Here is a 19,654-nt window from a genome sequence, read left to right as displayed (position 1 = left end):
GTGATATATCAGAAGGCACGAGTAGAAGTTGCCCTAAAGTCTCTAGGAGCAGATAGATTCATAAGCTCACTTTCCAAGAATGGATTTAAAACCAGACCCTTCCTTTTCTGTTGCAAAACCAAGGATATTGACATCATCCATCAACTTACCAGGAGAGTGCTGCATGTAAAATTAGTCCAAACGTAGGTTAGATCATTTGGCTTTTGCGTAAAGAAAGACACATATGCCTCATACAATCATATATGTGAGAGGAGAAATTTTAACTGCACCTTGCATAGATGCAAGTCCCCTAGTTGCAGCTAGTTAGCTAACTTTGATATTGCCATTGGTGAAAGAGCAGCTACACAAAACTTTGCACAAGGTGCAAAACCTGCAGGGGAGCTGGAAATACTTTGAAATTGTAAGCCTGCATTAAATTCCAAGCTGTTGAGGCTCTATTGCTTTTAGATCCCTCATCAGCTTCCTCTGGGGGAATGCAGAATTGCAGTGAATGTTGAAAAATATATCCAAAGACTTCTTGCACCAGGTCTTGCTTTCTGTTCTTTACTAATGTGAAAAGTCAGGACAAGGGAGGAGACAGAAATAGAGTGAAAGCTGTTACTTTTAAGTTAGAGTTTAATTACAATATAGGAGGCACAGACAACTGCCTTAACAGATAAGGGAGAGGTGGGTTTTGAAGTACTTGACATATGTAATGGACAGTGTGGCTCAATAAATTTAATCTACCAATACTGGGCTATTTCAGACCATGTTTTGTTAGCTCACCTGGGAATGCATATCTCCAGATTTGCACGGATATTTATGAGTCAACAGTTGTAAAGAGTGATCTACTCAAATTTAGCAATAGGTGGGAATAGTGTGTGCTCCATGCCTTGCATCTGGTCTGACTACACGTGGAATATGCAATTTGATTATTTTAATTGTTTAGTTTTGTTGAAGTTAACCTTCATTCTTTCTAGTACAAAGCTTAGACAGAAAAGTGTGCATGTTATGATTTGGAATCTGCAGATATTCATATTTTCTTTGTAATTCTCTGTCATCACTTTGTCTATACAAAAAGTGTAATATTGCTTTTCAGTGTAGCTTAAGGATTCTCCTATCTGCCATTGTGACTCCCAATACCATCACTCTAATGATGGTACTCTCTTCACTGAGTGAAGAGACTCTACAGGGAGGAAGGTAAAAACCTTCAGAGCTAAGATTCAAATGGCAACATTTGAAAAAAATGGGAAGCTTGTTTTTGGCTGCTTTTAGAAAGTGCATTACACTAGGAGTGTTAACAGCTCTGATATTCAACATAATTCTCAAGGGAGCAGAGAGGCTTGTACTTTAAAATTAAGCTAAGAAAATATGAAGGAACTGTAGCCCATAAAGAACAGCTACATTCTTTTCTGGACACTGCCTAAAAGCCCTGATCCGAATTGGCAAATATAACAGTGCAGTAGAAAATTCCTAAGCAGAAAGTAGTACCTGGACGATCACACTATTCAATATTCTTTTTCCTAAGCAGTACAAAAACACTTCAGTTATTCCTGAAGAATCCTTGGCAGAGTGGATCTTTCTTTTTTTTTTTTTTTGAGCAAAAGCCTTAATTGCATACTAGAAGAAAAACAGATGGAGCCAAGCACCACGTTAATTATTTTGAAGTGTGTTAATGAGTTCAGTGTATCACCAGAATCACTCATGTCACGTAACATCTTGTGTGATATCTGTCATCTGCTTAAGCAAAATGAAATATGTCCTGGAAATGTGTGTCTTGAGACTGAAATCATTAATTATCATCAAGAAGTCACCCTCTCTTGTGATTGATTTCTGAAGTAATAAGGTTTATTTCAAGGGTTCTGGGGACCTTATTATCTTGTGTGGAACTTAAGTAAAGATTTTGAGACAGCTGGCTTTTCTCCTCTTTTTAGAAACTTCTTGGAACATGTGTTCTAATAATAAATACAATTAATAATAGCTGAGAACTGTTAGGATATCAATGGAAAATCATTACAGGTGAGAAAGGAAGCCGTCTTCTACTTACTATCCTCTCGAAGACAGCAATTTAAATCTCCCAGATCCCAGGAACTTTTCAATAAAACTTCCAAATTCATGTAAGACATCTCAGAGCCAATTTGTAAGTGAACCATTTTTCCCCTCCTTTATCCTCTCTTTATTCAATACACACTTTAAAAGCTACTATTAAAACCTTATTTAATATACTCCTAGGGTACAAGAGAGGGTGTTGAAGAATAGGGGTAGACGCCCAGTCCAGCGACCTGACAGTTTGGCTGAACAGACAGATGTTGCAATTCCCCTTGTCCCCTTGTTGCTCCAACCTTGGTTTTCAGATGCCTGATCAGAAAGATATGTAGTGTAGGCATCAGGAGAAGAGGGAAAAACTCGTTGGCCTCAAATCTCCCTCGATCAGCTGCCTTGTTGGGGGAAGAATGCACTCTGCTCCTTTTTGAACTCCTCCCCCAATTGCTGAATTTGTCCAATACAGAACACAGCCAAATAAAGCAAAGGGAGAAAGTCAACATGGAGGTGCCAGCTTAGCTTTGAAAACAAAGAGGACCTGTTTCTATAAGGATAATGAAAGAGCAAAGTTGCATTAGCACAGGTTATGCCTCATGGTGCACAAGATGCCAGTTGTGTAGATCTGTACCAACCACTTCTTTTTATAAATGTACACTGAACTCTTCAGGTTTGAAAAAATTTATACACCAACTACAAAGAACATCTACAGAGTGTCACTAGCGAGAAAAATTTAAACCAAAAAAATCTTAATTTCTTTTTGATACACAGAAAAATATTAGTCACTGGAGAAAACGACACTCTGAAGTACTATTTAAGTGAAAATTATAGAGCAGTTGACACAGAATTCCCAACCACATACATCTGTGTATGACTAAGGATATAAAACAAGATCTCATGTGACCTTTCTGTCTTAGACATGATGATTACTCTATAATATTGTCAGTCTGCTCCCAGCTCTCCTGCACTCCTATTAAAAACACCCTCTTAAGACACATTTCTCTCCCACTAACAGGCAAATTTCTCTGTTGCCAAGAAAAGCAAGCAAGCGAGAATCGTATAAAATATGGCATACGGTGTATTGTGTGCTCAGAAAAATCAAGTGATTGGCTTACAGGCCTGTTATCACCAGGTGCAGCCAGCAGGAGAAAATACAATCAGAGAAGGGGTATATAAGCTGACAAAAGCTCCAAGCATAAAGGTAGCCAGTGTAACTGCACAGATTAAGCCCCGGGAAGTAACTGTAACAAGCCACTGGGGAACAGGCATTAGGCGGCTACTGGTATGTCTGGCTGCTGAACTATGGCACACGGCAGCTTCACCTCCTTGGCTGCCAGCAGCAACCATGCGCTCGCTTCTACCCCAGCATCCTCTGCACAAAGCATGCAATTAAAATACAATTTGCTTCATTTCTAAAAAAAAAAAAAAAAATCTGTGAAATGGAAGAGTACACTTCACTTATCAAGAAACTACAATGAGATGTTAACCTTTAAGAGTTTAATTTTTATTTTATTTTTTTTAAATCACCCCTCTTTCTCTCTCCTTTTTCAAAGCTCCTGGATCATGCAAAGTTCCTTTTTTCTCCCCCCTTCCTATTACTTGAGCTCTGGCTGCACTTTCAGCAATAATTTGTGATTCAACAGCTTATTCCAACCCATTTTCCAATAGTAATAGTTTCTGAAATACTTTTTTTTTTTTTTTTTTTTTTTTTTAAACAATAGAATGTAGCTGAAGAACCCAAAACTGATACAAAAATTGCAGGTTGCTGGTTGTGTGGAAAGCTATTTATCAAAAACTAACACCTGCTTCCTCCTCTTCTCTCCCTCTCCCTTCTCTCCATTGTAGCACTTCACCCTTTCCTATCTACATTCATATGGAAAGAAAAAAAAGCCCTTAAAAAAATCATACAGTATCCAGAAACACATTTTGGTTGGCAGTACCTTGATCCAGACTTCAATATATGCTATACTGGTCATGATTAAATATTCTAGCAGAATGTAAAAGAACTCTGTTTTAGCCCCTGAATACCATTTCCTTTTTTTAGAAAAGTGGTTGAAAAAAAGTACTGACTTTAAAAATCTTTAACCTTATTTTTGTGTATCCAAACCTCATTTAGACAAAAACTGGCTGAAGACAACCAGCAGCCTCCAGAAAAAGTTAAGAAAAATCTCTGCTCCTCACTTCCAGGTAGCTACTAGCTGAAATACATTCCAAAGCACCCAGAATGATCTTTTTAGTTCATATTTTTAAAGTAATCAGAAAAAGGTTTTGCAAATGATTATTCCAATTCCTTTTGAAGTTTTCCAATTAAAAAATATTTACAATATCATTTTCATAAAAGCTTTTTAGCATAAAGTAGGAATTCATCCAATACTTGGAACATGACACCTAAATTCAAACAATATATTTTCATTTCAAAAATAGCTGTAATTATTTTGAAATAATTAAAATAAGCTAAACAAACAAAATGAGGCCCACAAAACATGCAGTCCAAAAGCAATTTCTTTGACAAACTAACAACTGAAATGAGGCATATGCAGCCTGGCTTGCCCTATGCAGAGAGGCATTGTATGCTGGCCTAGTAATATTCACCTAAAAAGGTGTTCATCAGTTGGTTAGAAGGATTTTCAGACCCAGTGCAAACTAAAACAGTAGCAGATATGGGTGGCAATGGGAAAGGGAAGGAGAATTATGGTAGAAAAGGAGAGAAGAGTCCCAGCATAATAAGCTGGAGTCTGTAGTGGTCCGTGCATGACCATTGGACAACCCTAAAGTTGGTTACTTAGAGGATTTGGTTTTACCCATTCTTATTCAAGTTGTCTTACAAGGACTCTTATAATTATTTTAAAGACAGATATTGCAAAGAATGGGGGGAATCCAACCATATTACATCCACCTCTTTTCTTAATCTTCCAGGCTAAAGTTAACTTGCCCTTTCTCACAAACTCTTTTTTCACTGTCAAATAACTGTTACACCAATCTGAACTGATAAACATGAAATCATTAAAAAAAGTAAAAATTTGCATGAAATAGCTCTGGGCACAAACTTAAGCATCTTTATGAAGATGATGTATCAAAAGGACCTTGTGTTACGTATGAAAATAACATGGGACATTTGGCCTATGTTTCCTGATTCTGATTCCTTAAAAATTCTTAAAACTGTTAGAAACCATGGTATCTGGTTAAAAATTTTTGATCTGATGGAACTCAGGAAGGAAAACCTTAAATGGAAACTTATTCAAGTTATTTGATTAGTTTAGCATCGATCAATCCTTAAACAACTTCTAACTATTTTTGGAAATTGAGCTTGATACTGTAGCAACTCAATACAAATATGTCATTCTATTCAGATGCCTTGACAAAAAAACATACTAAGATTAAAGATAATTCTTAAAATCACAGCTTCAGTGCCTGCTCTGAGGTCACCTCCCAAACTGTCAGTGCATGCTACTCAACCTCCTCTCCCTAACATCCAGAACTTGTATGAAAAACTGCAGCAGTCTAGCAGTTGCAACACATGTGAATTCAGATACTGTACCTTAACAATAAGCCCTTGACGAGATTTCCATCATGAGATTATCGAACTATCAAACTGTCTAGTATGACAGCTTCTAATATTCAGGTTTACCGAGCTAGACCAAAATGCTGCCAACACTCCAATTGCTTTGTGGCTTAGTGCTTAAAGGATCCTGAGATTGCTTCCCGAATGCCTTCAAATGTTACATCTTCTCCCAGACTGGGAATCCGGGCTTCCTGACACTCTCCTAATGACCCTGGGAAATTCTATTATAGCAACTCTGTGCTCTCGTCAGCAGAAGAAAAATGTGGCAGCACATTCATTCTGCACTCCTTCAAAGATCCATGCATTAATAATGATTTTAGATGAAGCATCAGTATATTCAGGATATAATTCCCCAGCACTGTAATCATTAATCTTGTACATTCCTGACTGTTGCCCAACAGACACACAGAAGTGCCTGCTCTTCATGTGTGACAAGAAGACTTAACAGTATAAAGGTGACTAATAAAACTCTAACATGAAGAAGCAACCTTTATAAAGCTTATAGATTTTTTCTTTGAAAGTATTTCATAAATAAATCCCATGAGCTGATACATTTCTGAATTTTTAAATTTCTCATTTAGATTTTGAAAACAGGTGTTATTTACATTTGGAGCAAGATTGTTTAATCATTGCCTCAAACTTGCAATAAAAATACCCATCACTAAGTGCTACATCAAAATAGTAAATCAAAAAATGCAGCTTTATTCACAAATGTGCTTTCCTATTTGCACAGTACCAATGACCATTTGCAAGTCTTAATTTTTTCTATAGATGTTTTACTTCAATTAAAAAAAATAACTGTAGCAGCTTTATATTCATGAGCTCTTAGGTAAATAACTCCTCAGATATTACAGAAGTCAGAAACTATAAGAAAGAAAACAGATTATAGTTTCAATCTTCCAAAACTTTTATACATTTTTGAAAGAAAATGACTATTTATTACTTGTACATATAAGAGTTTGTCTGATGACTGGCAGAAATAAAAAGATTTGTAGTCTATGCATCTAACTTAGAGGTATAATTACAAAACAAGGCTCACTGTATTGTTCACAGAAAGGAGAAGGAGCTTAGCACATGCTCCTGCCTGGTTCCATTCAATATATAGGGAGCTGGTATTTGTAACATAAGTATCCAAGGTAGATTTAGGCAGCTCAGAAGCCTTACCTGAGTCTGCTTCATTGCCCGTTCCATTCTGCGAGTACTTCCTTTCTCAAGCTTTGTCCGAAGCAGCAAGGCTGAAGTCTGAACGGCCCAGAACTTCGGCTGAGAGAGTAAACACTGCAGAGAAAAACAACAGTTGTAAGTATTTATTTCATCTGAAAAGACACTGACACGAGTGAAGTTTTTAACCATGTCTCAAGCATAAATTTCATTTCCTATTCTGAAAGTCAGATGCCTGGTCATTGTACCTGTTTGATGAATTCAAAACGGCATAGATTAATCTATTTCTAGTTTAAAAGAAGGGCACCAAAACTACTGTTTCCTTCTTCACTACTGCAGCACTGAGTGTACCGTACCACATGGTGCACACAGAAGAAAGGGGATAAACCAAACTGCACAAATTAGAATGGCTACTCAGCATGAAAAGGGAAAAAGAATTTGATATTGTGCTTTACTGCCTTGATGTTTCACCTGAACTTTACTTATTTTCTTGGGGCTGGGAGGAGAGAAGGGGAAGATAAAATAATCTTAGATTAGAACTTGTGACTAGTGAATATCTGTAAGAAAGCAAACTTAAGCCTGCATCTTCTTTCACATCTTTTTGAAAGGGAACACATCCCTGTATAGAGCAATTAAAATACTAATATTAGTATCCACAAAACTGTACGAACAAATATTTCACAAAATTTTTGGTAATTTACACCTTTTATTTGTGTCAAAAGACACACTCTCTAGCTCCAAGTGTTCTAGCTGTTTGCTGAAAACAAACATATGTGGCTGATTCAACTGCAATAAAGGTGTCCAAGAAGGGAAGTTCATGGGAACGCTTTCAACAGTAAGGTTTTATAAATATCAGTCAAGGAAAACTGTATTATAATCACAGAATCATGTAGGTTGGAAGGGGCTTCTGGAGGTCCTCTAGTCCCACCTCCTCATCAGAGCAGGTCCAGTTAGATCAGGTTGCTCAAGGTCTTGTTCCAGTTGAGTTTTGAATATTTCCACATATGGAGATCCCACAGCCTTTCTGGGTCCCTGTTCCAGTGTTTGCACACCTTCATTGTGGACAATTTTTTCTTATGGTACTGAGTCAGAATTTCCCGTGCTCCATCCTGTGTCCATTGCCTCTTGTCCTTCCACTGTGCACCTCAACTCCGGCCCCCTCTTCTCTACACCTGCCTATTAGATAGCCGTAGACAGCAGTAAAATCCCTGCCTTAGCCCTCCTCCTCTTAAGGTTCAGCAAAACCAGTTCCCTCAGCCTATCATTATTTGTCAGGTGCTCCAAACTCCTATATTAACAGCACCTCCTTATTAAAATAGGCTGAAATTGCTATGTGTATCAAGAATATCAATTGAGTTAGATTTTGTTATCACTCGAGGATAACAGGAAGACTTCTAGATCTGTAGGATAATCTACAGGGAATAGGGAACAATCAGTAAAAAGCTTCCCAAAAAACACGGTAAAGTTATGACTTGCTTAGATGCAAAGAACTTGATGCCAATCTTCAATCACTGATTTTTAGAAAAGGCCAATAATAAATGTGTAGCCAGTAAAACTTTGATACCCCTTGATAATGTATAAATAGCTGGATTCTTTCCAGTATGGTTTCAGGCAGAGTACCATTACTTCTGTTAACTTTGAAAAGGGAGACAGCAGTAAAACTTCCCTGCTATTTTATTAACACTATAAATGATCCAGTCTCCTCTCTCTGAAAAAAGAAATTTGTCTATAGTTTTTTTTTTTTTTTTTTTTTTGGGGGGGTGGGGGGGTGAGAGAGCTTCAGTGGTCTCTTTCCTCCCAGAGATCCCCTACAGCATTAAAAAGTACTCTTTGCTGGTGTTTTATGAAAAATGCCTGACAAATTTCTGTCATATTGTAATCTATCTGTTGTCTTTTCCACAGTGTTTTGGCCAGAAAGGAAGCAGAAATAGACAAGCTAAAACAGCATTTCTGCAAACAAAGTGACAAAGGGAAGTAAGAGAAGCGACAGCAAATAAAGCATAAATGAAAGCAGTAGGAAGGTATGTACAATCACCAAACACTTCAACAGCACCTAATCCTCCCTATTGTGACCAACATTCTTGACATCTCTGCACAGACTCTTTGATAACTTCTACTCGCTGTCGCACTAAGAAGTTCCCAAATGTTTGCATGCCATCCTGTTTGTACTGAGCAGCTGAAAGCAGCAGGGGAATGCAATTATGACATTCTATATTCTGTATACCTCCAAGTATCATTTTACAAATTAAATATTGTCAGTAAATCTGTAACTGGTCTGAACCTTAGTTCAGAGAGCTCATCTCTCACCTATCTCACCGTGGGAAGTTCAATCTGCTACCTAATTTTTTTTGGTCTTGAGACAAATATTCCGCTGCAGGAGGCAAGTAGGGCATTCCTAAGTGAGGACCCACGTTTCTGAATTTATTCTTCAGTGGTCTATTCTGGGTGGCTGCTAAAAAAAACAAAAAACAAAAAGAAAACCCCAAAAACCAAAACCAAAACAAACAAACAAAAAACAACAACAAACCTTAAGCGATTGTTTGGCCAAACATTTCAATGATGTTTATTTTAGCTTATAAAAGGTGACTTCTTTTGTGAGAAAGGTTACCTGCCCCCTATTTTCTCTATTATTGATATTGCATCATAGAGTCATATTACTTTATTTTTTCCTGAAAAATAATTTTTTTTTCTGCTACGTGGTGCTGGATACTAATATTTATTTTTCAAATGAACACAACATCTGTCAAGAGAATAATAAAAGCTGAAGTCTTTGATTAATCAGTGGTCCTAAAGGTGTTTATTTTCAGGTCCAATTGCAGCCCTTACCCAGCAGCAGGGTACTTTTCCCATCACTCTGGTTTGGTTTAATGACTGGCACAAGCTGGGCATAGAGCAAAGGTCTTGTGTCTGCTTCCTCCAGCTCTGCCAGAGGTGAGAGAATCAGCAGCTCAGGAAAGCCTCTCTCCTGCCTCTCTCTCTACACGCCCTATACCCATGTCTAGCCAGTCATTTAAGCAGTCATGCTAGACATCACACATATATAATGCCCTCACAGGAAGGAAGAGAAGCAAAGAGAGACAGGGTGGAAAAGAGGCAGAGGAATGAAACATGAGATATACAGAGCAATTACAATCTTATCATTTAATAACAATCCTGCTTTTTAAAGGTATTCATAAAAAAGTAAGATAAATCTGCTGAACAATCATGAAAAAACAACAGAAATTCTTTAACAGTTCTATTGCTATAAACAAGCACTGCAACTGCATACAACAGTGAGAAACAGGTCTATTTTTCAGTTAAGAAACACTTGTAATTACATATATACTGAGCCCAGTCTTATGTCAGACCACAAATGCTCACATTTTCATTGCCTAATCATAATGTTTAAAGCAGAATAGATATAAAATAGGTATATATAAATGGCACAAATATTTATGCTCATGGGCTTTGAAGAATAATTGCAGAACATATATCAGTAACTATTAAGCATGCTCAAATTTTCCACCCAGAACATCCACAGATTCCAGATAATAAATGTTTTGTCATCCCCAAAGCTTTATAGTTCCACCTGAAGCTAACTGTAGACTTTATTAATGAGACCATAGTTTAGAAAAAGACATCTGGAAACAATAAAAACTAAATCAAGATTATGCAAGTTTTGTCAGCATATCTGAAATGTACTGTAGTAAAGGCAGTTAAGAAAATTAATGAAATAATTTAGAACAAAAACACACTATTGAGAATCTTCACAAGTCATCTTTGTTCATGTTCTAGGGAAAACAATAAAATAAGGAAAAGAAAAACAGGAAAATGAGATGGGATGAGAAGAAAGGGAAGAAAAAGTTATGGAAATTTTTCTGCACAGAATGGAATGTTTTCACATGGGAAAACTCATTACTCCAATTCTTCCCCACATTTTTTCCTACAAACAAAAAATCTTAATAACCTCCTCTTATGTCACTTCACAGTGAAAAAAAGGAGATATTATGAAAATATTATATAAATCAGCATACTTCACTCAATATATCCTCCTTACATGAACTTCTATACAAAATTTAAAAGAAGCTAATAAGAATCTTAAAGGAAGCTTGTGCCAATTGCTATTTCATATACGTGCATATATACAAACTATGTGTGTATGTATATACCCGTATGTATATGTGTATATGTATGCATGTATATAATGTTTAGTTATAAGGAAACTAAAAAGAGCGAAAGCAGCCTGAAGCTTAAAACCAGAAATGCAATATATTCAAGGTAAAATAAAAAAGAAACTTGGGAAAGAGGGGACACATAGAGGGGTGTTAGTCCCCTACAATACTATATGATGTCCAGCCAACAAACCACAAAAAGCAAGTCTTCTAAAGGGCAGATGAATAAGGCTGTCCTAGTCAATCACGACTTAAGGAAAAGTATAGGTTGTTCAGAGCAATTGCTCTGCATGACTCCAGTTGCTATTTTTAAAAGTAGGAGGTCCTATAGGAATTCTCTGGGGCATTCAAGCCAGGAATAGAGTACAGGGGCTACTTAGATCTGCTAAACAAGAAACTGGAAGATCTAAAGATGATTTTTGTTAATTACGATTCTGAATAATTTGAGTGTTTTCTGATTTTTTTCTCATTACAAATCTATGTTTTAAATAAGCCCATTCTTCTATATTTGAAGCTTGTGCAGTCACAAAAATATCAGTAGCCTAACCACCTACTGTGACTGCTATGACAGAGCTTTGGTTGAGGCTAGACTTTTGAACTTTAAGGACCTTTAATTGCAACAAGTTGCAGAATTCCCAGGAATTTAGGTATTAATCCACCACTAAACCAAAACTATTTACGTATCAGCCAAATTGCCAGGACATGGCGAAATGACTTACTTGAAGGCACAGACATGAGGCGCCTGAGGGTTACTCCGCTCCTTTGTCCTGTCATCACCTCCAGAGAAACAGCCTTTAGTTTAGATTCACTCAGGTATTTGCTAATATATATTTTTAAACAAACTCTGAAAGGGATTTAGAAAGAATGAAAAAAATTCCTCCTTAATTTCTTTTCATTACCAACTTCAGTTAACATACTTCAGCAGTTTTGTTGTTTGCACTTCCAAAAATCCACATATAATTAAGATTTCCAAATTACCTACATGGATTAATTAATATCTGTTTATAATTAGTCATACTTCATATACCCAAGCACAGAGTAATCCGATGATTTTCATGAATTCATCCAGATCAAAACTGTTTTTCTGTGTCAAACAATGCTAACGATACCTCTGCTTACATTGGGTCTAGTTTATGGCCTAAGAAAGATTAAAGCAACCTAGAGTCCAGAGACAAGCAAAAGAATAAAAGTTTGGAAAAAAAGTCCCTAGAATGATAATTTGAAGGAAAAAATCTTTCATTCAGACTAATTGGCAAGTACACTAATCTGGGTTAAGAATTAGTCTTTCAATGTGTAAAGCTGCTAAAGAAAGAAACCCCATCTTAATCTATAATAAAGATGAAATATTAGGACAAAATTTATATTTATGTGAAGTATTGGAAGAAGCAGTCCAAAAGGTGACAACAAAAGGTCAAACAACAAAAATTTCAAAGAACTACTCATACAAATACCTGTCAGAGATGATCTAGATAAACTTGGTCTTTTTTTCACACAGAACTCTTAGAGCTGACTAGGGGATGCACTCTGTTGGCCCTGCTGCTCACAAATAAAGAAGAAATCATTGCAGATGTGAAAGTCAATGTCAGCCTTGGCTGCAGAGACTATGAGATGTTGGAGTCTAAGATCCTGAGAGAAGCGAGCAAGATGAAGAACAGAATTATAGACTTCAGGAGAGCAAGTTTTGGCTTGCTGAGGGATCTGCTTGACAGGATCCCATGACAAGAGTGCCCTGAAGGGCAAAGGGGCCCAGGAGAGCTGATTGATCTTCAAAGAAACCCCTTAAAAGCACACGAACGGTCCATTCCAGTGTGCAAAAAGCTGAGAAGTTGTGGCAGACAGCCAGAATGGATGTAAAAAAAATTAAGAAAAACAGGGGCCTGCTGCTCAATGGGGCAGAGAACCTAGTGATATGGAAGGACATGGAAAAGGTCAAGGTACTAATTATCTTCTTTGTCTTGTTCTTTACTGGTAAGGTCTGCTCTCAGGCCTCAGGTCTCTGAGCCTAGTGGCAAAGTCTGGGGGGGTGAAGCATTAAAGTAGGAGACCAAGTTAGAGACCATCTAAACAAATTAGGAAGTACACGGGACAAAATAAAATGCATCCAAGGCTGCTGAAGGAACTATCCAGTGCTATTGCAAGGCCACTCTCTATCTTCTTTGAAAGGTCATGATGATCAGGGAAAATTACTGTTGACTGGATAAAGGCAAATGTCACACCCATCTTCAAGAAAGAGGAGAAACTGAAAAGCTACAGGTTGGTGAGCCTTATCCGTGTCCTGGGAATATTATAGTGCAAATTTTGGAAGCCATGTGCAAATACGTGAAGGACAACAGTGTGACTAGAAACAGCCAGCATGGATTTACCAAGGGCAAATCACGCTTGCCTAACCTGCCTACCTTCTACAATGAAACAACTGGCTCTGTGCACAAAGGAAGAGCAGTGGATATTGTTTACCTGGACTTCAGCAGGGCCTCTGATATAGTCACCCTTAGTACCCTTTTAGCCAAATTAGCGAGTGGACTGAATTAGGGGATTGTAAGGTGGGTGGAAAACCAGCTGGACACCAGGCTGCAAAGGTTGTGAACAGCAGTAGAGGGTGACCCTAGTCCTGGTGCCAAGACTGTTACACATTTTCATTAATGACCTCGATGAATTGCATTCTTAGCAAGTTCATGGATGAAATTAAGTTGGGGAAGCAGTCAATACACTGGAGGGTAGGTCTATCATCCAGAGGACCTTCACAGGCTTGAAAAACATGCTGGCAGAAAGCTCAAAGCTCAAGAAAGACAAAAGCAAGGTCTTGCATCTGGGAAGCAATAACTCCATGCAGGCTGGGTGCCAAATGGACAGAAAACAGCTATGCAGAAAAAGAGCTGGGGGTTTGGTGGGCAAGTTGAACATGAGTCAGCAAGTCTGCTTTTATGGGACAACCACCAACTGCATACTGGGCTGTATTAGCCAGAATGTAGCCAGCAGGTAATGGGAAATGATTCTTCCCTTTCTATTCAACACCCATGAGACAACTTCTGGGCTGCTGTGTTCAGTTTTGGGCTCACCAGTACAAGACAGACATTGACATACTGGGCCAAGTCCAGCATAGAACCACCCAGATCCAGGGCCATGGAGCACACAACATATGAGAAGAGGCTGAGGGAACTGGTTTTGCTCAGCCTTAAGAAAAGAAGGGCCAAGACCTAGCTTTCAACTACCTAATGGGAAGGTATAGAGAAGATGGACCCAAACTCTTCTTGGAGGTCACAGTAAAAAACCAAGCAGTAACAGATACAAGTTGGAACACTGGAAAATTTTCACAGAGAAAGTAGTCCAACATTGGAACAGGTTGCTCAAAGAGCTTGTGGAATCTTCCTCCTTGGAGATACTCAAAAATTGAGTAGAACAAGGCCTTGAACAAGATAAGTTGACCCTGTCTTGGGTGGGAGGTTGGATCAGATGACCTCCAGAGGCTCCTTCCAACCTAAATGATGCCACAACTTTCTTCACTAACTTGTCAGAAAGCCTTAAAGTGCTAAACTCTTACGCAGAGACTTCAGGTAGGTGCTGAAAGTTAAAGGAGCAAGTGATCATCAAATGTAGCTTGTCTAAGGTCCCATACATACACAGGCACATAAGCACAAGGTCCATCAGAGATAAGGGCACTGGACACCAGAGTTTTCTTCTCTTTGCAAAGACAAGCTTCTACTTTAGCAAACTATCCTGAATAGGACCAGTGTATTCCCCACAGAAATACAACTGGCCTACTCTACAGAAATATACCACCACACTTGTCAAATTTTACAATCCTTTCACCTTTATGTATCAGAGTGCCGAACCTTATACACCTTCATACTATTAAACTCGCAATGCTTTGGCAGTACTGCTGGCCATTTGTAAAACCCTACACTTGAGACAAGTACTGCTCAAAGGACAAATGCACCTCTTTTCTCTTATTGTACATGCATAGGGAGAATAAGAAAAGATGATCAGAATCTTTCAGAAGTTCCTGAGATTTTATAACCTTTTCAGAACTTGACTGAGCTTCTCTGGGCACTTTATTCAAACAGCTACACCTCTATTAATGGAGCTGGAACACAGATGATTTCCAGTAGTACTGGTAACTTCTGGTTGGAATGGGGCTCACCCTAATAACTTTTTGGTTTTCATTTTAAACAGAACTTCTGTTGTGCTAGAATGCAAAATACAGTTTATTTGTGATTAAGTAGTTGCCAGTATGAATGACATTTTTATGTCGGACTGAAAAGCTTATCAAGAGAGTAAGAGAAAGAATTAGATTTCTAGTTACGAGCAAGCAGTAGAACCATGGCTTGGCAACAAGACAAGCCGGTCAATATAACCATTTTCTGCAGCTGCTCTTGGTGCATGAACATGTAAAAATCTCTAGTTTACTGAAACAAAGTAAATAGCTTCTCTGTTCAAATCCAGCATACATACCAATTATGCTGTATATGTCCATCTTGAAGATTTAGAAATATATTAAAAAAAATCACAAGATCTGATCTTACATAAATCGCGAGTGAACACATACCTCTTCAAAACAATTCCCCAGATGCTAAGTTCCTCAACTAAAGTGTTTTTATTCTTATCACAAAACTCAACAGTTTTTTGTGGAAAACACTACATCACCTAAAAGAAATCTAATCTCTTTTTATCTATATTTAAACCAATAGCTTGCGTTTGAAAGCATACACGCTATATTTTTCATAGATGAAATTGCCAATACACCAAAAAAGGGCGCTTCAAATCATGGAACACTAAATAAAGATTGGAACTAGCATTTTTTTTTGTCTTAGATGCACCATGTCTTCAGTTCAATGCTACCCCAAGGTTTTTCCTTTTTTTTCTATTTCCTACCGCAGTATTATATACAAAAATCTTTAGTTATATATTGTTATGTAACTACATAAAAATTTAACCCTCAAATTAATTAAAACATCTGTAAATCCCCATGTAATTCATCCCACACTCAAAGAATAAACACCATCATTTTTGAGGGGTTTCATACTAACAGAGGAACTCCACTGGTCTCTTCACAAAACATCCGTTTACTGAAATTAAATAATTTGAAGCTAAGATGGAAACAACTCCCACTTATATGCACACACATATGCAATATGTAATACTTTCCACTACTCTGTGAATATCACTTTAATGAATGACTTCCTGACTTCAGATACAAAATTCAAACATACCCTTATACAAAAACAAAAATTTATTTTGGACAGCTAGTTGGAAAAGGTGGCAATGAAACATAATATGCTATATTCAAGCCTAGTACCTTCGCTGCTTGTACATGAGGGGTTATGCTAACGGGTCCTACAGTACAATCATTGATACAAAACATTATGACTACATATAGTTCTGATGTTAATTTGGGTATAAACATAGGATGCTGAAGCAAATGTTTTTAAAACATCATCTTATTGCAACTTCTGTCATCTCTAACTACTGGTGTTACAGACAACATTCCCAGATAACAATTTTGGAATTTACACTACTACTCAGGGTGGTAATCTGAGCACCTATAAATTCTTCACCTTCATAAGTATCACACACAATAAATATTTGATATTTGATTTCATGTGTCATTAGCTAGATAAGACCTACTAATCTGAAAAAATAAATTTTGGGCATCTGTTCAAGGCAGCAAATCTATAGATAAATAAATCATTCATTTCTAGAGCAACAGGATTTTTTTAGGCACAAGGAATGAGAAGATATAAGGCTGTCTATTCCCCAGTCACATCTTATGAGCTATGAACACTTCCATGTTTTCTAAAGCCCAACATGGAAAAGGTTGCATTAGGATTTCACTCTAGATGACTCCTGTTACAACAATACAAATTCTAATCCTATTTAGCATAATTATGTCCTTAGACAGAGACACCAACAAAATAGGTAAGCAGAGAAATATTTTCATACCTTGAGAATGCAAGGCTTCCATAAACCTTTTGACACTGGATATATGCAGCAGTTAGCAGGAAGAAGGTGAGAGAAGAAAGTATACTTATTCTGTAATTTAGACAGTAAATTTGCTTCCTAGCATGGATTAGCTAACAGATATAGTATATTAGCTTCCCAGGGGTTTTGGTTGCTTGTGGGTTTTTTTTCCTGTTTGTTTTTGTTTTTTGAAGAGATCTAAACACAGGGAATACTCCCAGTGATAGGTATTCTACTCCACTCTGCATCTCACCTCCTCAAGGTAGAAGAATTGCCTGGACATCAAAAAAACAAAGGCCCTATTGAAATATTTTCACAATTATCAAAATCTGTTCTGTATACGGCTTGATACATCTGTTTAATTTCACACTTTCATTGAACACTGATTTCTATCCTAGACAATCCAAAACATTATCAACTAATCCAGCAAATTATAAGTGTGCATCTGCCAACATGAAAGCAACTGTTTAAAATTTCTGATTCTTTTTCCCATCAAGCTTATAGTAATTTTAGTTGGCAACTAACCACATCTTTTTTGATCTGATTTGACAATTTTTTAAAAAATAAAAACAATATGGAAGTCTTTGGAGTTACAGACTCCTAACTGATCAAATGCAGTCTTAGGGAAAAACTATTATTGTGATTATTGTATTAAGATAAGGATAATTTTCATTTTCATCGAAAACTCCATAGCTTATATTCTGCACTTAAAGTGAATTATATTCCAGGCATTATTCCAAGTCCAGTGTTAGTGTTTCTCTTTCAGTCTTGCATGGGGAAAAGGTGTTATAACGTGGTTAGGTCTTAAATATTTTCTTGCCTCACAGTACGTAAAATAAGTTCTACATTGCACCTTTTGATACTAAGCCAGGATCTTTGCACCACAACAACAAAAACAAAAAATTATGCAATGCTTGAGCCCGTATGATATGAATTAGCTGAAGTTCCATATTTTCCCTTATGAGGTCTTTTATCAATTTTAATGAGTTGTTGTGTCAAGGTAACATTTTATAATCAATCATTTGATCACTTCTGATTTTTTAAGGTCTCTTCAAGTTATCATCATTTAAACGTTATATTTAAGTGAGCAGTGTCTGACCATCATTTAAGTAAATCAGAGAGACAGGCAGAAATTGTAAAAGTCTTAAAAAGACAGAGGAAAAGATTTACTTTCCTGCACTGGCTGAGACATCAACATATGCACTGTGCCATTTTCCACTATTGCTTTAATATCCCATATATATTCCAGTTGGTTTAGACCACACATTCAGTATATTTTTTCCAAAGTCTAAAGCTATTCACTCAAGTGTATGACAAGGGTTTATTTCTGTCTATAAAACTAATCCTAGGACTGCACAACTAAAATAGCTTTTCATCGCAACAGGTGTTAGCTGATCATGAGCAGAGCTGGGCTTAAAGCTCTCAGCTGCAGCCATTAGGAATACCTCTCTTGATGTTAAAAAATCAAGAGCATGGCCAAGACACCATCAGCGATCTGCATCAAGCGACTAGTTTAATTAGAATGGTATTTTTAAAATTTGCTTTGTCTAGTCTTGTCTGGTAGCCTCTGTGCTAAAGTTATAACATTACATCATTGTAAACAGAGTACCTTTTGCTCAATTTAACCACTGAAACATGAAGACTGTATTTGATTTTTTGCATTTTTATATACTTCAATGTGTTTGAATGAGATTACTTCACATAAATAGTTTCACAGTCTTGGATATTTGAATGCATTTGTAATACATGATTATTTTTGATAGCTTTAAAATACATATACACATATATGATGGACAGTTCTGATTTTCCCCATCTGTAGCTATGAAGAGTCTTTACAAATTTCCTCTTTTTTACTGCCCACACTTTATAAAGCAGAAGGTATGCAAAGATGTTTAACAAAAAAACCCCACTGCGTTAAACAGTTAATCATTTAGACTAGATTGCACTGATTTAGAAATTAATGCTAGATGCAGTATAGGAGCAACTAGATTGCACTCACCTAAATGTAATTTAAAGTTATTAGGTAGCTCATTTAATTTCAGTTTGCAAGTGATTCTAGAATTTAACATATCTGAAGATACACTAAATACAATATAGGCATTACTCCGTAGCTGGCATAATCAACCCGCAAGTTAGAAGTGAAGACTGAAATAAATTTTCTTCTCACAAGATTTACAAAACTTTCCACTACTGTATGCAAGAAGGCTGAAGTCATTTCTCTTTAACTATATTTTCCACCCCGTTTTTACCCCCCAATCCTGTTCTGTAGCAAACAAGTAACTCTTGATAGCATCAGACCAACAGAATCCTCATATACCGTGCTTCTTATCACTCTAAATATCTCTCCTCTGTTGCACTGTTTTTCAGCAATCACTGTTACTGCTTCTGATATCTACCTTGCAAGAACCAGGATGCAATACAGCTTCTGGGCAGCTGTTGATGCTATTTCTTTCCCCTCATTAACTGATTTGTGGTCAGCTTGGAAACTGCATTGGCTTTTTTGCTGTTTCTGTAGTACATATGAGCACAAGGAATAAAAAAATACATCAGGCAGGCCAAGCTTGGAAGTCAGACTCCCTAGGCTGTTTAAATAGGCAGTGGCAGGAGGAAGGTCCCTCCAAAAGACAGTTTTGAACAAACATCAAGCTTTGGGCCTCTTACTCTCCATTGACTATTGATGAAGCAGACTAGCTTTCTAGCTTAGGTACCTAGGTTAGATGCCTGACTGAGGTGCTTGTTGCCAGTGAATTCTCTAGACAGGTTCTCAGATCACTGGATTGTATCTTCCAGGCTCAGATGTCCTTTG

General features: G+C 37.2%; 1 protein-coding gene across 3 annotated transcripts in view; it reads right to left on the bottom strand.

Moving 5' to 3' along the window:
* The window catches only part of TTC27 (tetratricopeptide repeat domain 27), a 140,075-nt gene that overhangs the window by 56,029 nt on the left and 64,392 nt on the right, over positions 1 to 19,654 (bottom strand). For all 3 annotated transcript variants that reach the window (XM_064509468.1, XM_026122989.2, XM_026122990.2), the window contains exon 10: positions 6,746 to 6,859. In XM_064509468.1, the coding sequence (XP_064365538.1) occupies positions 6,746 to 6,859 (114 nt within the window). The remainder of the gene's footprint in view (positions 1 to 6,745; positions 6,860 to 19,654) is intronic.

Source organism: Dromaius novaehollandiae, chromosome 3, assembly GCF_036370855.1.
Source record: "Dromaius novaehollandiae isolate bDroNov1 chromosome 3, bDroNov1.hap1, whole genome shotgun sequence".
Lineage (NCBI taxonomy): Eukaryota > Metazoa > Chordata > Aves > Casuariiformes > Dromaiidae > Dromaius > Dromaius novaehollandiae.
This window is presented reverse-complemented; position numbering and strand designations above follow the sequence as displayed.